At 33.0% G+C, this 23,589-nt stretch overlaps 3 protein-coding genes across 3 annotated transcripts; 2 read left to right on the top strand and 1 right to left on the bottom strand.

The window, feature by feature from the left end:
• Positions 1 to 3,832: 3,832 nt before the first annotated feature.
• LOC21387775 (putative MO25-like protein At5g47540) lies at positions 3,833 to 7,753 on the top strand. Its single transcript, XM_024164462.1, has 11 exons — positions 3,833 to 4,260; positions 4,736 to 4,897; positions 5,129 to 5,247; positions 5,620 to 5,694; positions 6,135 to 6,228; positions 6,383 to 6,442; positions 6,635 to 6,703; positions 6,798 to 6,896; positions 7,089 to 7,133; positions 7,234 to 7,336; positions 7,416 to 7,753. The coding sequence occupies exons 1-11, from the start codon at positions 4,141 to 4,143 to the stop codon at positions 7,472 to 7,474; spliced, it is 1,005 nt and encodes a 334-aa protein (XP_024020230.1). The 5' UTR covers positions 3,833 to 4,140; the 3' UTR covers positions 7,475 to 7,753.
• A 1,761-nt stretch (positions 7,754 to 9,514) lies between these two features.
• On the top strand, positions 9,515 to 13,457 carry LOC21387774 (inositol-phosphate phosphatase). The gene is made up of 12 exons (XM_024164463.1): positions 9,515 to 9,759; positions 9,874 to 9,929; positions 10,012 to 10,062; positions 10,967 to 11,047; positions 11,151 to 11,254; positions 11,345 to 11,429; positions 11,661 to 11,715; positions 11,812 to 11,855; positions 12,284 to 12,352; positions 12,433 to 12,533; positions 12,605 to 12,661; positions 13,115 to 13,457. The coding sequence occupies exons 1-12, from the start codon at positions 9,747 to 9,749 to the stop codon at positions 13,209 to 13,211; spliced, it is 813 nt and encodes a 270-aa protein (XP_024020231.1). The 5' UTR covers positions 9,515 to 9,746; the 3' UTR covers positions 13,212 to 13,457.
• Positions 13,458 to 14,033: 576 nt separating this feature from the next.
• Positions 14,034 to 16,489, bottom strand: LOC21387773 (cytochrome b561 and DOMON domain-containing protein At5g47530). The gene is made up of 3 exons (XM_010096391.2): positions 15,736 to 16,489; positions 14,916 to 15,170; positions 14,034 to 14,725 (listed from the first exon to the last, which is right to left on the bottom strand). Exons 1-3 carry the CDS (start codon positions 16,366 to 16,368, stop codon positions 14,396 to 14,398), a joined length of 1,218 nt encoding a protein of 405 aa, XP_010094693.1. The 5' UTR covers positions 16,369 to 16,489; the 3' UTR covers positions 14,034 to 14,395.
• Positions 16,490 to 23,589: the final 7,100 nt, after the last annotated feature.

Genomic DNA, 23,589 nt, shown 5'->3' with positions numbered 1-23,589 from the left:
ATTGAAATCTTGTTTATTAATTAATATATTATAATATTATTGATAAAAACTAAAAAATGAAAACAAAAAAGTGAAAGTAACTTTCAACCGTTTTTTAATTTTTTTATAAAAATCATTCTCAATGTTTTCGTTTTTAAAACTTTTACTAAATAAACGTCGTTTTGTCTTCGCTTTCATTTTTTATTTTCAAAATATGTAAAAACTGTTTTCAAAAACGGTTTTAAGCACAATCATTTAAGGGACGTCCTATATTCGTCCCCGTTTCTGAATCATGATTCATGGTTCTCTACAGTATTTTTTCTCACAAAAAATACACGCAAAACAAGAATAATTCTGAATCATTATTCTGAATACATAAATCAACCGTCCTCTTTAGTCTTCCTTTTTGGATATACATTCACTAATTTAGGCGCAACAGACAACACGTATAACCCACTGTAGCCTCTACCACCACCACCACATAATTCATGAAAGATGAACTCGTATCAATCATGTAGACGATATGGATTTTCCTTAGTGGAGAAAATTAGAAAGAAAGAAACCAGAGGCATGACAATTCTAGAAAAGAGTAGATGCATCCCACTTGTCAGCTTTCGAATCGGGCTCTAGTGCTTTTTTTTATTATTATTATTTATTTGTTTGTTAAAACTCCATAAATCGGAAACGACTCACAGACTCATTAAACATCAAATTGAGCTAGCTTTTTAATTGGCTCAAAACTGAATTGCTTGAATTTAACTTTATTTCGATGTCTCCAGAGGTGACAATAAGGCTCCAACTTGCTTTGTTAGTTAAGGTTCGTTTCGTACAAGAATTCAAAATAAGGTGATTCTAATTATAAATCTGAAATTAGAATTATGATTTAGAGTTCAAATCATGATTCTAAAATCATGATTCAAAATTAGGGGTTTGAATCACCTTAAATCAAGAGATGGTGGTTTTAGAATCATGATTTGAGCTAGTTTAAAACATCATATCAAATTATGAATCATAATTCATAATCATCCAAACTAAATATTAATTATGAATCATAATTCAAAGTCATGATTCATAATCACTGTAAACAAATACTTATTCTAAATCAGAATCTAAAATTATGATTCTGAATCCATCTACCAAATGTACCCTTAGTCACGTACAAAGCAGAATATAAAAGGATGTTTCTAGAAGATAAATATATAGGTAGGTGATCGTTAAAGAAGAAGAAGAAGATGCATGTTAGTTAATCCGTGGGGTAGAGAGAGAAAGAGAGAGCATTTATTTTGAGTGGTGAAGGCATGTGAATATGAAAGGTGTAAAGGGCAGCTGAGACTTGGCTGGAATGCAAAGTCAAGTTGCACCATTGCCATTTCTATCCTCTTATCCCTTTTTAACACTCAAAACCCATACTCGTTTGTTCGTCAAGTTTATCATGACTCGTTGATCCCTCAAAAGGACACAATTTTTAATTTGCTTCTGTTGTTCAAATGTCCGAAATAATATTTTGAAAACCACTATCTAGAATCCACTCGTGAAGAACCAACAACGTAAATTTAAGACGTAGATTGAAATTTAAGGTGAAGAATTTTTTGCTTTTACATCTGTGTTCATCAGAGCGAGTGAAGAACAAATCAAGTACATATTGAATATTGGTCCAACAATGGGTACACTTGGCATGTGAAGCAAGCAACATGGACCAACCCAAGAGATAGAAAAGTCTCTTACCTTGACTTAAGCTAAATCTCATTATCAAAATAATAATAGTAATAAATAAATAATAATAGAGTAAGGGTCCGTATTATAGTTCGTGACTCGTTACAGTATTTTTTCTCATAAAAATCACATATAAATCAAGAACAGTTTTAAATTACGGTTCTGAATCTATAAACCAAACGTACTTTTATTATATACGTTTGGGTTCAAATTACAAGTTTATTGGATCATCGCTTACCACCTTTGAATTATGATCGGAGAGCTTGAGATGTTGGAGGGCATAAGAGACTTTTGCCCTTTTATTATTATTATTTTTTGCTGGGCCCTTCAATCAATTATTTTGGAACATCGCATGACATCTTCTGTGATCGAGTATAAGCATGCAAAAGGTATAATTCGCATATTTATAAAATAAAGAAGACGTTTTTATGATTATGCTTAAATATAATCCCCTTTTATCTAAGGAGTAGTATAAAAAAATAATGCTTGTAAAGTTAATACAAGCATTATTTTTAAATGTGACAGTTAGTTAACGATGTAAACAATACGTAGGCAGTTAAATTATTAAGGTGTGGTGTAAATGCCTTTTAAGACCTATCAAACATTAAAACATAAAATTAGACGGAAAACTCTAAATACAACAAAAGTATAAATAAATCAAGAACATAATATGAACATTTACCTCAAATTCTTATTTAATCAGTTATTTCATTGCAAAAATTAAGGTTGTATTTAGAATTGATCACGTTTTTATTTTTCACGTTTTTTGAGAAAAAAATAAAAACGTTTTCAAAACGACGTTTGGCGCAATAAAGACAAAAAACGGAAATGAAAACGATTTTTTGGTTTAGTATAAAATGAGAGAAAAATGAAAAATGACTTTTAGTCGTTTTTTTCATTTTTTGTTTTCGTTTTCTCCTCTCTCGAGCAGAGAGAGAGAAATAGAGACATTAATGGATTTTTTTACATTGAAAACAATCTCTTAATAAAACTATCAAACGCATTTTCAAAAATAATTTCTATATGAGATTGAAAACGTTTTCATTTTCATTTTCATACAAAAAATAAAATTATTTTGAAATGAATTCCAAACGTGCTTTAAAGTATCCATTTCAGCCTCACTTAAACAGTAGGCGACATGCTATCTATTCTATCTAGGATTTGAGGTATATGAAACAAAATGCTCATTCTATCATATAAATATAGATCTGGTTAATTTTAAAAAATTTTAAATGTTAGGGATCCAAGTGAAATTTGATATAAAACGCGTTAGATTAATCCATCATCTAAGATTCTAAGTTCCTATTTGCTTCAACAACTCAAACTTGTTTAGGATTTAAATTTTAGTTCAGAATTCAAACTGATGTTTGTGAGAGAAAAATTCAAGAATAATTCAAACCATTAATAATGGTTCAAGGACAATTCAAATTGTTGATTTTAGAATTCACCTCCCCCTAAATTCTAACAATCTGAATTGTTGTCAACAGTCTAATAGTTCTATATTTCTACATTTTCTCTCTCTCTCTCTTCAATTTCAATCTTAAAATTGTCATAACTTCTTCGTTTTAATTCTGATTGAGATTATTTTTTTAATGTCATTTATAATGAGGTTTTATAAGATTTGTTACAAAACTCTAATGATAGTTTTTAACATTTTATCCAAACACAGTTCGGGTTTTATTCTCAATTCAAATTATGATTTATTTACATATCTAAATAACAGTTTAGATCACAATTTAAATCATTACAGTTCAAATTCTACAATTGTAACTAAAAAAATGTAAGGGCTCGTTCATTTCACCAATTTGAGTTTTTAGTTTTAAGTTTTTACAGTAAAAAGCTCTCAAAAAATATCACATCTAACTTTTTCTGCTACAGTGAAAAATTCTCACAAAATATCACATCTCAACTCGAATTAAAAACTCGAATTCGCGAAGTGAACGATGCCTGAATCTCTACCATTTGAGTTATTGAACCAAATAAGCCCCAATTACTAGAAGTCGGTTCGTGCACCGGCAAACACTGAATCACACTTACATCTCAATCCACGCTTTCAATTTTAACGACCAACCGTTGGAGAGAAGCCCTAAGTAGAACCGTCGGATCTCGCCAGATGTTATCTGAATATAATGCCCTATAGATACGAAAAATTTAAAATTAAAAACAAAAACAAAAACAAAAAAACAAAACTGATCCTTCTGCATCTCTATCATCTTCCTCTCGTCTGTTACTCCGACGCTAAATTAGGTTCGACAAAAAAGGGAAAACAGAATCCACGCTCTGAAAACCCTAGGAGAGATAGAAAAGAGAGAGGGGGTTTAGCGTCTCGATTCAAGCAACGGTTCCAATCGCCTCGCCGGCGGCGAACGGGCTCTGGCTCTAGAACTTGGAGGCGCAGCTGCAGAGACGAAACGGTGCGTTTTGAGACTTCATAGATAGACGACGAAGATGAAGGGTCTGTTCAAGTCCAAGCCTCGGACTCCGGTCGACATCGTCCGCCAGACTCGTGATCTCCTCATGATTGTCGATCGCAACGCGGATACGCGCGAGAGCAAGCGCGAAGAGAAGGTCCGATTCGGCTAATGTCTATGAATCTAATGTCTGCGTATTTGACCTAACCCTAATTGTGTTTTTCTTTCTTTAATTCGGTTCTATGGCAAATCCGGATCGGCGGTGGAGTGGTAGTCTCGACTCTCGTTGAGCTTGGTGATGCTTATATGAGCTGGAGTAGAAAAAGGATTGACTTCAGAAAATTTTTCAACTTTTCCTATTTGTTTATTGAGCTTGGTTCAGTGATATTATGGATTGATTTTTTTACATGTTCGTACACATTTTTCAGCCAACAGAATGTGATGAAGTAGATGATCAATCGCTTATTCTTTGATTTTTTCTTGTTTTTAGTGTACTAGGTATTAGATAGTTTGGGATCTACCAAGAAGAATGATGGAAAACTGCATCAAGCTTTCGAATTAATGCGAATTGTGTTGGTTTCTTATTTGCTATGTTAGGATCACCATGTGTTTTGGATGTTACATTTATGCAGATGGCAGAGTTGTGTAAAAATATAAGGGAGATGAAGCAAATTCTTTATGGCAATAGTGAGTCTGAGCCGGTCGCAGAAGCTTGTGCGCAATTGACTCAGGAGTTCTTCAGAGAGAATACATTGAGGCTTATTATTAGGTGTCTTCCAAAACTGAACTTGGAGGTAAGCATGAAACAGATACTTGTAAAACGGTTGACGTCAAATAATTAGATTTATTGCCTAAACATTCCCCGGTTAGTGCTCTCACCAGTTAAAGATGTCGAAGTTTTATATTGGGATTTGGCTAAGATATGCAGGCCTTATAAATTTAGACTTTATCTACAATCACAGGGCTTATTACTAGGTTTTTTTCTCTGTTGTTTTCAATTATGTTGACAGCATTATCTTCTACAGGCTCGAAAAGATGCCACTCAAGTTGTTGCGAATTTGCAAAGGCAGCAAGTTCATTCAAAGTTAATTGCGTCTGACTATTTGGAAGCAAACATAGATTTAATGGATGTGTTGATAGAAGGGTAAGTTTATTTTTAATATATAAGGAGAATTCGTTTATTATACAAGTAATTTATTCTACATTATATAAGAGCTACACCATGATTTATGGCTTAGCCTAACCTTGTTTACAACATCCGGTATATATTTCTTTGTAATTTTTCTTCGCATTGGTTCCCCGACTAATGGAAGAGGTTTTGTTGAATACTGAAAATTGACAGTCTTTAAACTTAAATAAGAGGTTTCCTGAACAATGCTTTCGTACTTGCACGCTATGAAATTCTTGGGTAAAAGTTAAGCTTAGGCTATTGGTGGTGGTGCCAAGATGTTTAAAATATGAGTTCTCTTTGAGGTTTTGAGTTTGCCCTTCAACGAGGTCCTTCCTTTATGTTCAGTTACGAAAACACAGACATGGCTTTACATTATGGTGCAATGTTGAGGGAGTGCATACGTCACCAAAGTGTTGCAAGGTAAGCAAAATCAGTTGCTGGTTTGTTATTTTTCTATTTCAAAATCGATAGAAAAAAAATAACTTAGTGAAAAGAACGCCATATCTTTATCCTCTGGATAAAATGCCTTAGACAATCAGTCGAGATCTTAATCAAGATCTCACGTATGTCAAATAGTAATTGTTCTTTGTTAAACTGTTACATTCATGTTCCCCCCACCCCCAAAAATAATAACGATAATAATAATAAAAATAATAATAATTGTAACAATAGTGAGAACAACAATGACCAAAAAAAAACCTGGACTGTTTGATTTGTATCTTTAGACAAGATTTTAGGCGTCTCTATAGGTAAGGTGGCAGCAATTATGATCAAGATATGATTGTATTTTCAGCTGTTGCTTGATGACTTTATCCAGCATAATTTTGTGAACCTATTGAAACTTCCTGGTTTAACTGCAGGTACGTTTTGGAGTCTGCACACATGAAGAAGTTCTTTGATTATATACAACTTCCCAATTTCGATATTGCTGCCGACGCTGCTGCAACATTTAAGGTTGAGTTAACTGAATAAATTCATTTATTTATTCTATTCATTTTGTGTTTGAGTGTATTCAGCCTTTTGCAGTCATTTTGTTCAATTTATGGACTCACAGTACCGCACTCGCACTGGAGTATCAATCTGATTCTATCATGTCAACATCTTGCAGGAACTCATGACGAGGCATAAATCTACTGTCTCTGAATTTCTTTCCAAAAATTATGACTGGGTAAGATACCACTGACAGCTTTCTTAACTTTTCTCCTCTTACTCTATTTTTCATTAAGTTGTATTTAAGAACCTCAATCATGCTTCTCCTGTTAAGTATCAATACTTATTATCTGCTTCTCAATTCTTTGTTCCTAATTGACCAAAGATTGATATTCTTATTCTTTTCTCCATTTTTTTTTCCTGGTGTCAGTTTTTTGCAGAGTATAACTCTAAACTACTGGAATCCACCAATTACATTACCAGAAGACAAGCCGTCAAGGTATGACGAGTTTTGTGATTACCATGTTCTTGAAATAGGATGCCTTCTGTGGGATTGCCGTTTCAAAGATGATATAATGTTTTCCAAATGACAGCTGTTAGGAGATATCCTTCTTGATCGTTCGAACTCTGCTGTGATGACTCGATATGTGAGCTCAAGGGACAACTTGAGGATTCTCATGAATCTTCTCAGGGTATGATCTATATTCACAGCTTCCTTTGTACTTCGAGTCATAGATAATCTTTGGTGCTATGTTGAATTTAACATACTCACGTGTTTCATTGGCCAAAAAATAGAAGCTTGAATGACGTTCAATGACCAGAGAAAAGATGGTCCAAGTGTTATATGAATATTTGTGTTAAACGGTGGTTTCTGCACTTTTCAGGAGTCTAGTAAGAGCATCCAGATAGAAGCATTTCATGTTTTCAAGGTACAATATCTTATGGCTATCCACTCAATGTGAATCCTAAGAAGTTTCAAGAGTTTCCTTCAATACTTTGTAGTAACATGGTAATGGTGAATTCTTACAGCTTTTTGCTGCGAATCAAAATAAACCTCCGGACATCGTCAGCATACTTCTGGCCAATAAGAGCAAGCTTCTACGCCTTTTTGCTGATTTCAAAACTGATAAAGGTAGAATATCACTCTGTATATTCTATTTCTGGCAGTTGGTCTGGCATTCTGTTTACCATTTTTGCTCGGTTTGTTGCAGAGGATGAACAATTTGAGGCAGACAAAGCTCAGGTGGTGAAAGAAATTGATGCCCTGTGAAGCTGTGACATATGCCCATGATTGAGCTTTTTGTTGTCTGTGGGGGGCCTTTTTTGCTTGATTCATTTGTGCATTTCATATATAGTTCTTATAGAACGAACATGTGACTCTACCACTGCTTAAAAGATTCATCATCTTTATCTAGCTTCTCTCTACTCTTCCTGTTCCGCAGCTCACGTCTCTGTTCAGCATATTAAGTTAAGGACACGCTCGTGTAAAACGTAGATAAATAAATTGATGGATGAGTTTAATGCAAAAATTAATGCACTTATTTGGCTCTTTTATCAAGTGTAACTCGTCTTATGTTTTGCCTCTCTCTCTCTCTCTCTCTCTCTCTCTCTCTCTCTCTCTCTCTACAGCTTTGCTTATTTTTTGTCCAATTACTTTAACTCGATCAAGCTTTTGTTATCCAAATTTGGGATCTACAAGTTAATGGGTGGTCCCGTTGTAAAATCAAAGAAAACGTATCAAAACCAAACTCCACTTTCTTATAAGAGGTCAAGAATAAAGGTTATTTTCAAGTCGTGTGATGGAAGAAGAGTGTGGTATTCTGTGTTCCACAATTCTCATGGGAGCGTGACTGGTCTCGCCTCGCAGGAGATTGCGAGTGACCGACAAAGAGTCACGAGTGAACATGACGGATCTATAAACAATAGCATATTTTTTTGGCATATTCCATGCATCATCTTATTATTGGGGGAACTCTTATGATCTCCGCTGTTAAGAATATTTGTGCAGAATATTCTCACCTTTTCTTATTACTGTTATGTTATGTCTCCTATTTGTTTTCTAGTTATCACCTATCAATCAGAGGAAGCTTCGTCCATGGTGACAGAAATTGGTTGGACGCATAAGGAATCAATTGTTAATCTTTCTGGTTTGATTTTAGGGATATTTACATTTTTATACCATGTGTTTTGAATTTATTCAAAAATTATACCTTCAGTTTTTAATCTCATCAAATGTATATTTTTAAATTAAATTTAATATCTAAATTTATACCTTTTTCACAGTCAACCTTCAATTTTTAACATAAAATACCTAAAGTACCCTTAAATAAAAATAAAAAAAGAAAACTAAAAGAAAAACTTTAAATTTACGGTTTTAACCTTAAAAATATCCACAATACCATTGAAATGGGTTTTTTTTTGTGTTTTTCATTTTTATTTTTTGTAATGTTGGGAAGTTTTAGTATTATTTTCTCTTTTTTTCTTAAGGATAGTTTGGTCTTTTTAAATGTCAAAATCAATTATTGATCGAGATAAGAGATAGATTTGTATATTAAATCAAATTTAAAAGTATACATTTAATGAGATCAAAAATTAAAGGTATAAATTTTGAATAAAATCTAAAACATAGGGTATAAAAATGTAAATATTCCTTGATTTTATCTTAAATGGTTCGATGGGTTAAACCCTTTTACAAAAGAATTCTCAAGATCAAAATTTGCCTAACAAAGTTGGACCATTGGATATGCATTTACAACAACATGCCTTGTAAGGTTGTTAGCAAGTCCTCGCGCGTAGGGGTATAAAAGCATATTATTTATTTCAGTTCTAAATGCTAAACTCCTTTATTCTCCATAACCAAAAATAAACTAGAACGACGTTTGCTGACGATCACAAATTTCAACCGAAAATAAATAGCTTTTTTAAATATTAAGTCGAGTATGTGCAACGTCATTTTATTTAAGGTCTCATTTTTTTTGCTGATTCGAATTTTGTTATAGTAAAAAGCTCTAAGAAACAGTCACATTTAATTTTTTTATTACAGTAAAAAACTCTCACACAACATTACATTTCAACTCAAATTAACGAACTGAACGGACCCTAAATGTATTACGTGTATTAAAATACATTTTTTTTAAATATTACACACATAGGCGATGTTAAGGGAATACAATAAAAGTTAATTTTACCGGACTTAAAAAGACGTTTCCATACTCCATGTAAACTTTTATTTTTTATATTTTCTTTATTTTTTTTGCTTAAAAACACTTTATATCAACTTTAAGAACAAAAAGTGCATTGTAGGTTCGAGAGAGAAACATTTAAAAAAAAAAAAAAAAAAAAAAAGGGAAGGAAAATTAGGGGCACAAATATTGGCACCAAATCGGTTGTATATATAGAAGCCAAAGGGTACCTTCATCAGCAACCTGAAAGGGCTGAGAAGAGAAGCTCACAAAAACAAAAGCCGAAAACTATCCATCATCGACATCAAACTTACCTCATTTCTCTCTCTCTCTCTCTCTCTCATCACTCATTCGAAGAAAATGGCAGATAATGGTAGGACCCCATCAATCTCACTTTCTCTTTAATCAATCAATTCATGTTCTTGAGCTTCTTTTGTGGTTATGAATTTTCCCATGTGATTTATCTTTTTCCTTTCATGGGTTTTAGGTTCGCTCGACGACTTCCTCGCCTCTGCTGTCGATGCCGCCAAAAAAGCTGGCGAGGTCTATATCTTCCTAACTCATCGTTATGATTAAAATTAATTAGTTTTTAATTTTGTTTAATATGTTTGTCCATCTTTTGCAGATAATTCGTAAAGGATTCTATCAGATCAAACATGTGGAGCATAAAGGCCAGGTTTTTAATTTCTTCTTCTTCTTCTTCTTTTTGTTTGTTTTTTTTTTTTTAACTTAATGTATTTTTGGATTTGGCGACAACGATATTGATAAGTGTCGGTTTTGCATGGCCAAAATTTTGTCTATTATGAGAAATGAGTGCATTGTCTATGAATTGGGCGCTCAAACATTTTCAAAGAAAACCACTAAAGTAGAAAAATTTAGGAGGGGAAAATGTGGGTTTGAAATGGGATCTTGTGCATTTTTTTTTTCTTTTGAAGAAAATGTACGTGTGAAGAGTGATAGAAAGAGTTGAGAAACACTTTCTTGGAAATTACTTCACAGGACAGGGGATTGTTTTTTTTTCCCTATCAATTGGAAGATACAGTTGAGAATGCAAGATTTTCATGGAGTTTGATTTGATATTTCTCGTTTGATTATCTATTGAAAGAATTCGAGAATATTTCATGTTTGGACATATTTCTACTGCAGCAAAATTGTGCACTAGGTGAATGGGATTGCTCTTGAAAGAGGCAATGTTATTAGAAAATTCTGTGGGCTTCTTAATGGGAAACAAATTTTCCCTGCTATAGATTGCGAAGCTGGACCTACTGTCCATGTAATGAAAACAGAGTTTCTAGTAATTGGGAGGATTCCTGCGGAAAGTAATTATTAATATTTGACAAGTATAATATAATGTGTGTTTTTTTGTATAAAGTAGATATATTAAGTGGCAAACAATGTAGAAGAAACAATCTTTGGCTAGATTGGCTTTTACATACAATCTTCGTAATGTGTTTGCTTTTGTCATGTAAAATCACTATTCATAAACAAGTGATTATCAAGTAAAACTATTGAAATTTGGATACAACAAAGTATGTCTCTGCTCATTTGACTTGAAATTTTCTTCTTGTTGGGGAATGCAGGTTGATTTGGTCACTGAAACTGACAAGGAGTGTGAAGATCTCATATTTAATCATCTTAAACAACTTTACCCCACACATAAGGTTAACTCTCGTCTCATTTTTTCATACCTTATGTGTCTACCAAATTGAAAAATCAGATTGTTGCATTTGTTCCTCCTTCTGAACTTGTCGGTATTAATATTAGTTTATCGGGGAGGAAACTACTGCTGCTTATGGTACTACAGAGCTGACTGATGAACCGACTTGGATAGTTGATCCCCTTGATGGAACCACCAATTTTGTTCATGGGTATGCATCAGTATTTTCTGTTGCATTTGATGCTTTCTGGATTGAGTTATTCTCATGGTCTTTAGTCTTACTGCATTATTATCCTTATAGGTTCCCCTTTGTTTGTGTTTCAATCGGTCTTACAATTGGAAAAGTTCCCACAGTTGGTGTTGTTTACAATCCAATAATTGATGAGGTGAGAATTCTTATGCTCCTTATATATAGACTTGACCAATCAGCTACAAGTCTTATCTTATAAGTGGCCTAGGATTATACAAAGTAGTCGTATACACATTCTGTTGCTAATTGGTGGGTGCATCCAATGTATCGAGTGGAAACATTTCATGGTTAGATATAGCGTTGTTTTCAGTGAGTAGCAATGTTGATCACTGATGAAAGTATTAATATGAGGTTTCTGACTTTGTAGCTTTTTTCTGCCATGCGTGGAAAAGGTGCTTTTCTGAACGGAAATTCTATTAAAGGTAATTTGCTACTTGATCTCTAACATCTCGTACTGCTTAATTATCCTCACCAATTGTATCAAAAGAGCTGAACTCTCATGTTTTAAAATATTGCAGTATCATCGCAATCTGAACTTGTGACGTCTCTGCTTGCAACTGAGGTATGTGAGCATTTGAGTTTGATGACAAGGGTAAAAAGACGCTGATAGTATAATAATAGCTTTTGTTGGTCATCCCACTTAATAATATTGGTTTCTGGTTCCGATTTTGTTGTTGGTTATCATATATCTGCCTTTGCATTGGCATCAACTTGATCCCAACATTTTAGCAAGCAAAAATCATATGATTTTCGTCTTTTTCGTTGTTCTGAATATTTTACCTAGTTTAATAGCACTTTTGCTACATGTCTGAAGTAGAAATCATTACTATATCAATCGTGGAAAGTACTACTCATTTCACCTGTTGCTTTACTTGAAAATGTTTAACGTCTTGTTTATTAAGTGTAAATTTGCGGATGGGGTAGTATATCTGCTTTCAATATGCTGGCATATAGACAACTAACCAGATTTTGGTCGTTCTGAAAGAGCAGGCTGGAACAAAACGTGATAAGTTGACAGTAGATGCTACTACAAACCGACTTAATAGCCTACTTTTCAAGGTAAACCCAAGCTTCCATCAATTCACCTAAGTGAAATGCATTGACATCTCATAGTTGGTTTCGGTTTCTGTTTTGATTAGGTGAGATCTCTTCGGATGAGTGGCTCCTGTGCGTTGAACCTCTGTGGAATTGCATGTGGGAGGCTTGATCTATTTTATGAACTCGGCTTTGGTGGTCCATGGTATGATTTTACATTGTTTAAGTGAAAGTCCACTGTTTCATGGGATTGACTTTTTCCGCGCTTTTGCTCAGGGATGTAGCAGGCGGTGCAGTTATTGTGAAAGAAGCCGGGGGACTTGTGTATGATCCGTAAGTATCAAACTTAAATGTAAATCACCGTTGTTTCCATTATTTTGTTTGTTATAAGTTGGGATATGGGAGTTCTAGAGTGGAATAGCATCATGAAACTTTACTCTTCCCATGATGAAAGTGTCAAGTCACCCCTTGTTTTTTTTTTTTCATATGACTATTGTTCAAACCTTTTTGTTACAGTGTTTTTTCTCACAAAATTTAAATTTATATTTAACTTTTCTGTTTGAACCTATGAACCAAACGGACCATTAATCTTCATTTCATAGTCGTTCACAACTTATTTGAAATGGAAATGCTAGTTTTCTTGTAGTGTACAGGTGGAGTAGGCGAGAACATCGGTTAGCATGTATTAGATTTGCTTTATAATAAAAATAATAATACTAATAATAATTTAAATAAATAAAAAACTTTTTCCAGATTTTGAGAATTGTGGTGGTTGTTTTGCATCAGATCTGGTAAGGAATTTGACATCACATCTCAACGAGTTGCGGCTTCAAACCCTCTGCTTAAGGATGCATTTGTTGAGGCCTTGAAGCAATCTGAATGAGACAGCTTCTTCCGTTATATGAAAACTGCAAATTCCCATTTGCTAAACACATTCCAGTTTCGGTAGTACCTTGTTCTTGCTGAGAAAGCATCTAGAAGTCGGTAGTCTGACACTAAAAGAAGAGTTGGTAGTTGTAATTTGGTTCTTTCTTATGGCCCTTGGTAATGCCAAAATTATTTTTAGAATGTACTCAGATTCATATCACATTATTGGTAATAAAGTTATTGGTAATAAAGTTTGCGTTGCTCTTAAGTTGTATCTTTGGGGTGGTTCATATGAGCTTTCCCTCAATGGAGTGAATTTTATTAGTTCAATTGCTACATATCTTTCTTGTATGGTTAACCTGAATCGGCTGAGTTATTCTGATCAAACAAAAACTACTAAGAAGTCCTTTAGGTCCGTACATTTCGTTCAATCAAGTTGAGAACTTAAGTTAAAAAGTGAATTTACGTAAAAGAAAATACTGTAGTAAAATAATAAATTTAAATTTTTATGAGAGAATACTGTAATAAAAAATTAAATTGTAATTCGAACTAGCGAAATGAACGGATCTTTATTGTCTCAGCAAAATAGTACTTTGTTGAAACAGAGGGATGAATGAAGCATGTGTACAGTAACGGAAAGTTTTTCTTGTTTTATTTCCCTTTGTCAAAGTCTCTTTCTTTTCTTTTCTTTTCTTTTTTTTTTTTCCTCAAAAACACCCCTTTGTCAAAGTCTAGAAAATAATTTGTGGAATGTTCTGCCGTCTCCAAATTTGACAAATTGAAATGCGAGCAAGAGAAGCCACTTCACATTAGAAAGTTGAGAACATAGGAAGAAAAATTTGAAAACAAAGAAATGAGATGAAAAGTAATCGAATACAGATAGAGAAAACATATATATTCTAGTGTAATAACAAATATAAATATGTAGTCACGTATATATACCCTCTCAAATAGCACGAGAAGTAGGGTAAAAAAAAAAAGGAAAAAAAAAACTCTCAAAAGCATGTAAAACTCCAAAAACTACTCTAATCAAAGAATTAACCTCCGAAGCAGAAACCAGTACCTCCCTGACGTAACAACTCCTTCACTGAATATACAAAAGCTTGGGAAGAACATACAATAAACATTAAAGAGGAGGAAGAAGAATTCACAAAAGAACCATATCTTCCTAACCCTCTAATCCATCAAGGAAAACACACTCTATACCTCATGGTGTGGCCTAGAACCATTCCCATTAACCCCATTTGTGGCTGCTCCATTCACGCCGTAAGTATCCTTACTCTCCGAACTCTTCCTCGTGAGAACAAAGAACCATGTATAAGCCTCCAACAATACGGCAACAGCGCCCAAAGCGATGATCACGCCAGTGTAAGCTCTCTTCCAAATTTCTTCCGGCTCTAGAATGTCGAATCCTTCGTATATGTTGATGACGCTGAGGATTATGACCGCGTATCCGATCGAGTGGTGATAGATGTTCCAGTAGAGTCTGTATTTGTGGTCCTTCTTCGGCCTCAGAAGCAGAGCAAAAACCTGCATAACCCAACAAATTCACAAACTCTTGATCAGTGAGTATGAAACGACAAACTTTAATAGAGATTCAGAACTCAGGACCACAAGTTCTAACATTACGTCAGTTTACTAATACAAGCGACGTGTTCTGATACCATATTAGTTTATTGATTCTTTCAAAATTTTAAATCGATAGGTAACGCATGTATACCTGAAGAGTTCCTAGGCAGAAAAGGGCGATTCCAATGTTTCTATGGGGGTTTTGTGTGACGCCTTTCGAGTCACTGCCGAGTTTGAGACCGGTTCCCCAACCGGCGACTCCGACAATGTAAGCGGAGGTTTGGCAAGTGACATGAAGATAGAACCACGCAGGGTCTGCTGATTTGAAGACCTTCAAGTACCTTGCTATTATAGCTCCCATTGGCATCAATATACCCCAACTCACTGCGTTTAGTACTCCGTGGACCTGAGAATTTCCATTTGAAATAAGAATAAGAAGTCGGCTTTTGCACATTCCAAATAAATTTAATCATACGTATTTGTTGCTTGTCAATACGACAATTGATTGAGAAATGAAATAGAAATAAGTATCTTTAACTAACCATGAAGAGACAAATTAAGGGGGAAAAAAAAATCATAGTCTACAGGTTTGAAGAAATATTAACTTTTAAAAATTAGTCTTACACGATAATATATTCTAAAACATCAAATTTCGGTGTCACTATTAAATCAATTATTTCCCTTTCTAGGGGCTACTAGAATAAAAATACCAATAAAAATAATTCTCCAGTCGCTAAATTTTTGTTCTGTAATATAAAATCCAGAAGAAAAGTCATAATCCCTATTCCTAAACTTGCTTTAATGTTTTTCTTTAAACTTAAAGCCAAAAAAAAAAAAAAAAATCAATTTATATACTTAAACAAACAATCTTCTACTCCAACCATGACAGAAGAACTAATCAAACAGAGCTAAGAACATAGCAAATACAAACTGAAAAAGTAAAAAAAACAAAATAGATCTTAAGAACTTACGTTTCGCCTTCTAAGTCTGGAATTCCCACCACCAGTGGACTGGGACGTACCGGAGAGCAGATCAAGAGTCCCCTTGGAATTCAGGTTATCAGAGTTGGTGGTGCTGTGCCGCTGCGGCGAGCTTCCCGAGGCGGGACCCGCCTGCCAAACCTGGTTGATTGTCGTCATGTTGTTCGGCAGCGTCCACGTGGCGTATATCGTCACCTCCTCGTTCTCGTACGTCACCGACAGCTCCGTCACGTTGTACTTAAGGTCCCCCTCCGGCAGCGTCGTCGAGTAGCTGTCGATCTTTGACTTGTACACTCTCATCCCTCCTCCGCTTCCCGACTGCGGGACGGCCACCAGCGCCTGGGCGCCGATCATGGCGGAGGAGATTCCGTCGGGGTTAATGGCCCACGACACCCACGTCGACGCCGACACCCCCGTGTGCCGGTACGCCATCTGGAGCTTCCCTGACGACGTATCGTACGTCCAGTGGAGGAACGAGTTCAGCACCGGCAGGTCGTTGCAGCTTCTGAACTGGAGGTTGCTCGTCAACGATTGGCTCTTGCAGGTTTGAGCTGAGGAATATGGGACAAAACAAAGACTGGATATTACGGTGAATAGCAAGAGAATCCTCGGAGCTCTATCCATGGTGATTGATTTTTAGTCCTGAGAATAGGGGAGAGATGTGAGGTTCGGCGAGGATATAGGAAAAGGAACCCAAAAGGCGTTTTGGAAGAGAAGAGTTAAATGGGTTTTGGGTTGAGAAGAAAAAGTGTTGAGAGGAGTTTGGGTTATTATAGGAAGAGTTGTTGGTGGGGTTAGGTTGTTGAGTAGTCCGTTGAGGAAGGTTCCTTTTTTTTTTTTTTTTTTTTTTCCTTTTTGATAATTCTCACCGGTGCCCTCGCATTATAGGATAATTTAAGCTTTGTCTCATAAGTTTAAAAAACTCTCGTTGTTACCTCCGAATCTTTAAACTAGTTCCATTCAACCCCTTGTTAGAATTTTTGTTAAAAATGGACTTAAAAAAATAATAATACAAAGACTATTGTGACTGCACTATCTTCTATTATAGTTATGATTTAAGAGAAATTTTAACAAAGAGGGTTAAATAAGAACTAATGGTAATTAAATGGGAAAAAGGAATAGTTTTTTAAATTTGAGGGACAAATCAAAAATAATTTTAAAATTCAAAGTACACATATTTTTTTTATTAAAAAAGGAAAAGGAGTTAGGAGAACAAGTGAACAACCACCCAATTTCACACCGGCTCTGGACAAATTGCAAATCTACATTCTACAAGCTTGTCCTTCGTTCAACGTTTCAACTACAAAAAGTACGAAATGTTTGGCCTTCGATGTTGACTTCGATGGCTAATTAAGGAAACGGCAATGGCAAGTCCTCTGTCTGCATGCCACGTGTACTCTTTTTTTTTTTTTTTTACGAGGGTGTTTTGTCTTTGGTTTTTAATCCAACGGTGATAACGAACCGCCAAGATAAGTAACTAGTAAAGTCCTCTACTTTCTTAAAATTTTCTTGCGTTTTTCACGTAATTGCATATATCATCTTTGCTTTGCTTCTCATTTTGTGTGTTTACTTTTGGCTCGTTTATTTCGCTGATTTGAGTTTTGTTACAGTAAAAAACTCTCACAAACAATCACTTTTAATTTTTTTATTACAGTAAAAAGCTCTCACATAAAATCACATCTCAAATCGAATCAACGAACTAAACAGATGCAAGAACTTCATTTCGAAACCCAAATATTGTACCAAATTTTCTTTCTTTTTGTTGGCCACCAGACTGTAACCTACATGGACAAAATTAAATATTGTGATGTCAAGTTTGGATACCCTGGCGAAAATTGAAAATTGCAGCAGCCATAAAATAACAAAGCAGGTGGCATTTTTTGAAAAAACCATTAAGCCATATAATGAAATTTTACTTTTATTCTATATCAAAGCTTAATACATAAATAACACGTTCATTTTTTTTTTTTTTTGGATATAAAACCTGCATATAAAAAAAGAACAATAATAATTATTAATAGTAACTCTGTTTCCTTAAAAAAAATAAAATAAAATAAATAAATAACTCTGTTTCCAAACAATACACAATTGACTAACTAAAGTCAAACTCCGAGTCAAACAAAAGCAGCGTTCCCATTGCAGGCCATAGCAACCATCCGCGAATGAGTTCGCTTTCTTTTTTTTAATTATTATTATTTTGAAGAATTCGCTTTTTTTTTCTTTTATTTTTTTTCTTCTAACAATAAAATACAAAAAGAAAAAGAAAAAAAAAACTGTAACAGAATCTCCGTCAACGCAGTTTTGGACGTACAGCAACCTGGTACAACTGTGTCAAAGACGCTCCTATTCAAAAGGAAATGAAGACCGTACGAAACAACTGTTTTGATAATCCTATTTAATTGTTGCATAAATTCTGTTTTTATCTACTCAAATTATCTAACCAATTAGTAGCCAAACTCTATTTAAATCAATTGCTAAAAAAAACTCTATCTAAACCCACACATTATCAACTATCAGGTTTTTTATAGAATGCAACTTATATATATATATAATTCTTTAGAAATTCATTCTCTCAAATTAAACCACCAAAAAAATGACATAAAACCGATATAGACTTATCGAAGAAATTAAAATTACACAAATGGGTTAACTTATTTATGAGAATAAATTATCCAATGTATATGAAAGTTTGAATGATTCGGCTCATATTGAATTTTTGAAGTTTAAATCCAACCATATCTATTTACTCTAATTAATTGAAGAAATTTAATATCTAAGTTCAGTCCAATTATTATTGAATACCCAATTCAGTTAGCTCAAATTTGTATTAAATCGATCGAAGTAATTAGATGAATTAATTATTTTCCCAGCTAAATGTAAATAAAAAATAATTAAAAAAAAAAGGAACATTGTACTCCAGGGGCTAGGAAAGAAAATGATGGTTGGGTGGAGGTGGGGCAAATTCCCCCATGCCCAGCTGGTCAAACCAAATCCGCCAAAGTCCATTTATCTGGGGCCCACTGCCACGCGGAGGAAGATAATCAAGTCAAATCACTGGCCTTGTGATTTTGCTGGCTGGCCCAAGAACCAAGAATAATATACCCACTCCATCAACAAGAACTCGCATTGTCTTCAAGCACCGCCGCATTACCTTGTCGTTTCCCCCCTTGTCCTCTCCTGCTTCCCGCGTGGCCCCCAAAACTACGCCCACAAATACACACACACACACACACACACACACTCACATTTTTCATTTTGTTACTTCCACTTTTTTATTAGATGATTAAACTTTTTAATTGAGTCCATAGCACTGCAGAATAATTAAACTCCATTTATTTTATTAATTTAAGTTTAAAATTTTAATTTTATTACAGTAAAAAATTTTAGAAACAGTCACATTTAATTTTTTTATTACAATAAAAAATTTTCACATAAAATCATATTTTAACTCAAATTAAAAATTCAAATCAACTAAACATGTGGTTACTAATAAAAAATAATAATAATAATAACATAATAATGGTAATATATGTGATTACCCACCAAACGACAGAAATCAGAATCTTTGCATAGCGTGAGCTGTGTGTCACATAATCTGAAAAAATGACTAATTAACCCAAAAAAAAATTAACTGGTTTACTTATTTTTCTCGTTAAAGGTTATTAAACCAATTTCTATTTACGAGTCTATTAAAAGCAGGAAAATAATAGAAAATATGTCAATATAAAAAGTTTAAGAAAATATATAGGTTAATTTTTAATTATATAAATTAATAGGCCATAACTTATCAAGTTATGGTTCATAATCAGATAAGTTATGGAGAAACTTATCAAGTTATGGTTCATAGCCAAACAAGTTATTGACAAAAATCATGAATTATGGACAATAATTTGTTAAGTTATGATTCATAACCAGATAAATTATGGACGAAAACAGTAATTTAGCCTATTTATTAACTTATGTAAACTATTGGCTTATTAATTTTAATTCATCTCAAATCTTGACATATTTCTTTCTTTCTAAAAGCGGCACAATATATTTGTGAGAAGTAGAAACAAATAAAATGCTCATAATTTCTACCCCCTTGATTGGCGTATTTGAATTACTGGAAGTGAGAGGATTTAGCAGTACTTGTTGCATGCAATAATATTAATGATATAGTTTATTTGATTTATATATTTATTTTGTAGAATTATTAATTTATATATCTTTATAGTTTGATTGTGCCGTAATTTTCACTTTCAGAGTTGTTGTGGATGTTGGACGTGGCAGTTGAATTATTGGAGCGGGGGATGATGAGATTTTGGTTATGTTTGGAGTTATTTTTGTTTTTGTTTTTTACCTTTTTTGAGTAAGAAAAAATAAAAACGGGAGAGAAATGACGTTTCGCACAATTAAAGATAAAAAATAGAAATAAAAATAATTTTTTAGTTTAGTATAAAATGAGAGAGCAATGAAAAATAATTTTTAGTTATTTTTTATTTTTGTTTTCTCCTCTCTCGATGAGAGAGAGAGAGACATTAATGGATTTAATGGATTTTTTTATACTGAATACAATCTTTTAATAAAACAACCAAACGTATTTTTAAAAATAATTTTTGTCTGAGATTGAAAACGTCTTTATTTCTATTTTCATACAAAAAATAAAATTATTTTAGAACGAATTCCAAACACACTTTTTATTTTCTTTTTATTATTATTAAATGCAGTAAGAAAAATTTTTTTATAGAAAGGATGCAATAATATTATTGCTTTTGCAGCTAGCACTCTACCTTTTATTTCATGCTATATGCATCTCCTCTTTTTTCCTCTTATTATTATTATTATTATTATTATTTCTTTTGGAGATTACTCTAATTTTCAGAGAAATAGTGGTAGTGAGAACTTAGACCATTTAAAATGCATGATTTAATATTATTATTTTCCCCAATTGCAAACATGATTTTCTACTTAGGCATTTCTGATTTGCAACCAATTTTATTTAATTTCATAAATGTGTTTTGAGGTCAACTACCCTCATCGTTTTTGCTTATCCTTTTAAATTTCTTGATGGTCGATATATTAATATGGTATAAAAACGTATTTCTTGCAAAAAAAAAAAAAAAAATACTCCAGTTATATACTTTTTCAACTACGGAAATTGTCAAAGTCAAGATATATAATACATTTATGACGTTGTCAATGTACATATTTTCAATATTGACACGCAAGATGTCAATGTACATATTTTCAATATTGACATGCAAGTTGTGGATTAATTTCTTTCAAAATTCTTGTAGTTATATAATTAATTATATGGTCATATTTTCGCAAAAGAAGACTTGGCCCCAAAGGATATATACGTCATACATGAACAATTTACACAACATCAAGAGAGATGGTGAATATTTAAAAAAACAGAAAAAAGGTGGGACTCGGTCCACATATATATGTACATACACATTATATATAATATGTTTGTACAAGAATTATAATATTACAAAACTAATGAAGCAATATTATTGTATTTTCACCGTCCTGACGATCCTATAGTACAATTAATATCGACTTGGAAATTTTGATGTACGGCTTATTAATATGGCCGCAATGACAAACAAAAGAGAATAGAACAAAAAGATTGTTAATCAGCCGGACATCAGAAATTGTAATGCAAGGTTCTGAATGCTTTTATATGTGCTACTATATACATATATATATATATAACTCATACATATAGATATCATCCGGTAAATGTAAGGTGTAACGTATTTGTGTAACACTCAATTTTATATGTGTTGAATTACATTTTTTGAATGTTATATTTAAACAAACAGAATATTGCACAATTAAATACATGATGTTACACGTGAACATATAAAAAAAAAAAACAGTTACATTTATCAAACTAGTCGGATACCGAGACAATTCTATATATATTCTTTGTTAGCAACGGTGATATCTACGCATGACAAACATCGATCAATGATCTCTAAGTAACAGATGTCATATATGCTTCACTTCAGCTGTAAATCTTACGATCTAGATTGACTAATTAATAAAGGACGGCAATAATTTTCTCCTTACAAAATGTATATCGGAGATTTCAAGGCTCAATACCTCTATATATGCGCATCAACTTATCACTCAGATTTGGCCTCGTTCGTTTCGCTGATTTGAGTTTAGAATTCGAGTTGAGATGTGATTTTATGTGAGAGCTTTTTACTGTAGCAAAAAAGTTAGATGTGACTGTTTGTGCGAGCTTTTTACTGTTACAAAACTTGAATTCTAAACTCGAATCAGCGAAACGAACGAAGCATATAAAAAAGCTATAACAAATGTAATTGTTGCAGTCTTTAGTTTGAAATCACATGTACTAATAAAAAAATTATAAGAATAAGGGCGATTTAGAATATATGGTCAAGAGGATTTCATTAGTTTATATTTATTGAAAAAGAAAAAGAAAATAAAATACGAAAGGATAATTGCTCATAATTAATTAGGATAAGTTTTTGCTCTATTCTACTATGTGTAATTGTTGCGGTCTTTAGTTTGAAATCACATGTACTAATAAAAAAATAATAAGAATAACGGCGATTTAGAATATATGGTCAAGAGGATTTCATTAGTTTATATTTATTGAAAAAGAAAAATAAAATAAAATACGAAAGGATAATTGCTCATATTTAATTAGGATAAGTTTTTGCTATATTTTACTATATGTTTCGAATGTAGAACGGAAAATAAATAATTTAATCCACCCAAATACGTGCATCTGAGAGTTACGCAAAGAATGCTGATAGTGGACACACGTGTGATGAGTAAATATCAAATATCTACGTGTAGTGATACAGATTTGCCCTTAGACGTATTGAAGCGTAATCATGATGTTAAACTTGCATCAATAATCTTAATCCTAAGTAAGAAAATTGAAAAATTAAATTTCAAATGTCATTAATGGGAAAATGACTTCGTAATTAATCTAATTTTGATTTGAGGTACCAAAGTTGCGGTAGAATAGTTGTACGTGTATTATAGCAAGATTAGTTAAGGTCTCGTTCATTTCACCGATTCGAGTTTAGAATTTAAATTTTATTACTGTAAAAAGTTCTAAAAAACAGTCACATTTAACTTTTTTGCTACAGTAATTTTTTTTTTTTTTACATTAAATCACATTTTAACTCAAATTAAAAATTTAAATCAACGAATTAAACGAGTCTTATGTTTGACCTAAAGAAAAAAAAAAACCCCACTTTTAAGGAAGAGTTTCTGTCCCACCGTCGTGTGGAAAACTAGTTTTTAAACCCTCTAACCACTCCCATACTTGAAGCCAAACAATTGACTTGGTCTCTCTTGAAAGATCCATGTTAGAAAATGTTTGTTTAACCATCCCCTTAAGTAACGTGTCAAACCAAGCCTATCCAAGTCATTATCATCTTTCGTCACCATATCTTTCAACCCCTTCTTTTTCCATTCACTTTTTCATATTTCGGAAATGTTCCTAATATTCATTATAGGAAAATTTTCCGGTGTTTTTTTTTATCAGCAGTTGAATTTATATTAATTTTTCTAATTTATTTTATTTTTAATCAAATTTAATATAAATATGACAGTTAATAAATAAAAAATACTAATATCAATATTTTTTTAAAAATATTAATTTTTTATTAAATTTAATACATATTTAACAGTTAATAAACAAAGAATATTAACATGCGTTTCTACTAAAAGACAAAATACTAAGAGCCCGTTCAGTTCGTTGATTCGAGTTTTTAATTCGAGTTGAGATGTGACTTTATGTGAGAGCTTTTTACTGTAGTAAAAAAATTAGATGTGACTGTTTCTGTGAGCTTTTTACTGTAATAAAAC

Source organism: Morus notabilis, unplaced genomic scaffold, assembly GCF_000414095.1.
Source record: "Morus notabilis unplaced genomic scaffold, ASM41409v2 Scaffold443, whole genome shotgun sequence".
Classification (NCBI taxonomy): Eukaryota; Viridiplantae; Streptophyta; class Magnoliopsida; order Rosales; family Moraceae; genus Morus; species Morus notabilis.
The sequence above is the reverse complement of the archived record's forward strand: the minus strand, read 5'-3'. Positions and strand labels throughout refer to the sequence as shown.

What these genes read in the sequence shown, in the direction of transcription:
- LOC21387775 (XM_024164462.1), top strand. Translation starts at nt 4,141, where the DNA reads ATGAAGGGTCTGTTCAAGTCCAAGCCTCGGACTCCGGTCGACATCGTC. An exon ending in TTTCCAAAAATTATGACTGG is followed by an intron (nt 6,443 to 6,634) that starts GTAAGATACCAC and finishes TCCTGGTGTCAG; the next exon opens with TTTTTTGCAGAGTATAACTC. An exon ending in TGATTTCAAAACTGATAAAG is followed by an intron (nt 7,337 to 7,415) that starts GTAGAATATCAC and finishes GGTTTGTTGCAG; the next exon opens with AGGATGAACAATTTGAGGCA.
- LOC21387774 (XM_024164463.1), top strand. An exon ending in ACCACCAATTTTGTTCATGG is followed by an intron (nt 11,255 to 11,344) that starts GTATGCATCAGT and finishes TTATCCTTATAG; the next exon opens with GTTCCCCTTTGTTTGTGTTT. An exon ending in GGGGGACTTGTGTATGATCC is followed by an intron (nt 12,662 to 13,114) that starts GTAAGTATCAAA and finishes GTTTTGCATCAG; the next exon opens with ATCTGGTAAGGAATTTGACA.
- LOC21387773 (XM_010096391.2), bottom strand. Translation starts at nt 16,368, where the DNA reads ATGGATAGAGCTCCGAGGATTCTCTTGCTATTCACCGTAATATCCAGT. An exon ending in CCAGACTTAGAAGGCGAAAC is followed by an intron (nt 15,171 to 15,735) that starts GTAAGTTCTTAA and finishes GGAAATTCTCAG; the next exon opens with GTCCACGGAGTACTAAACGC. An exon ending in TCTGCCTAGGAACTCTTCAG is followed by an intron (nt 14,726 to 14,915) that starts GTATACATGCGT and finishes TGGGTTATGCAG; the next exon opens with GTTTTTGCTCTGCTTCTGAG.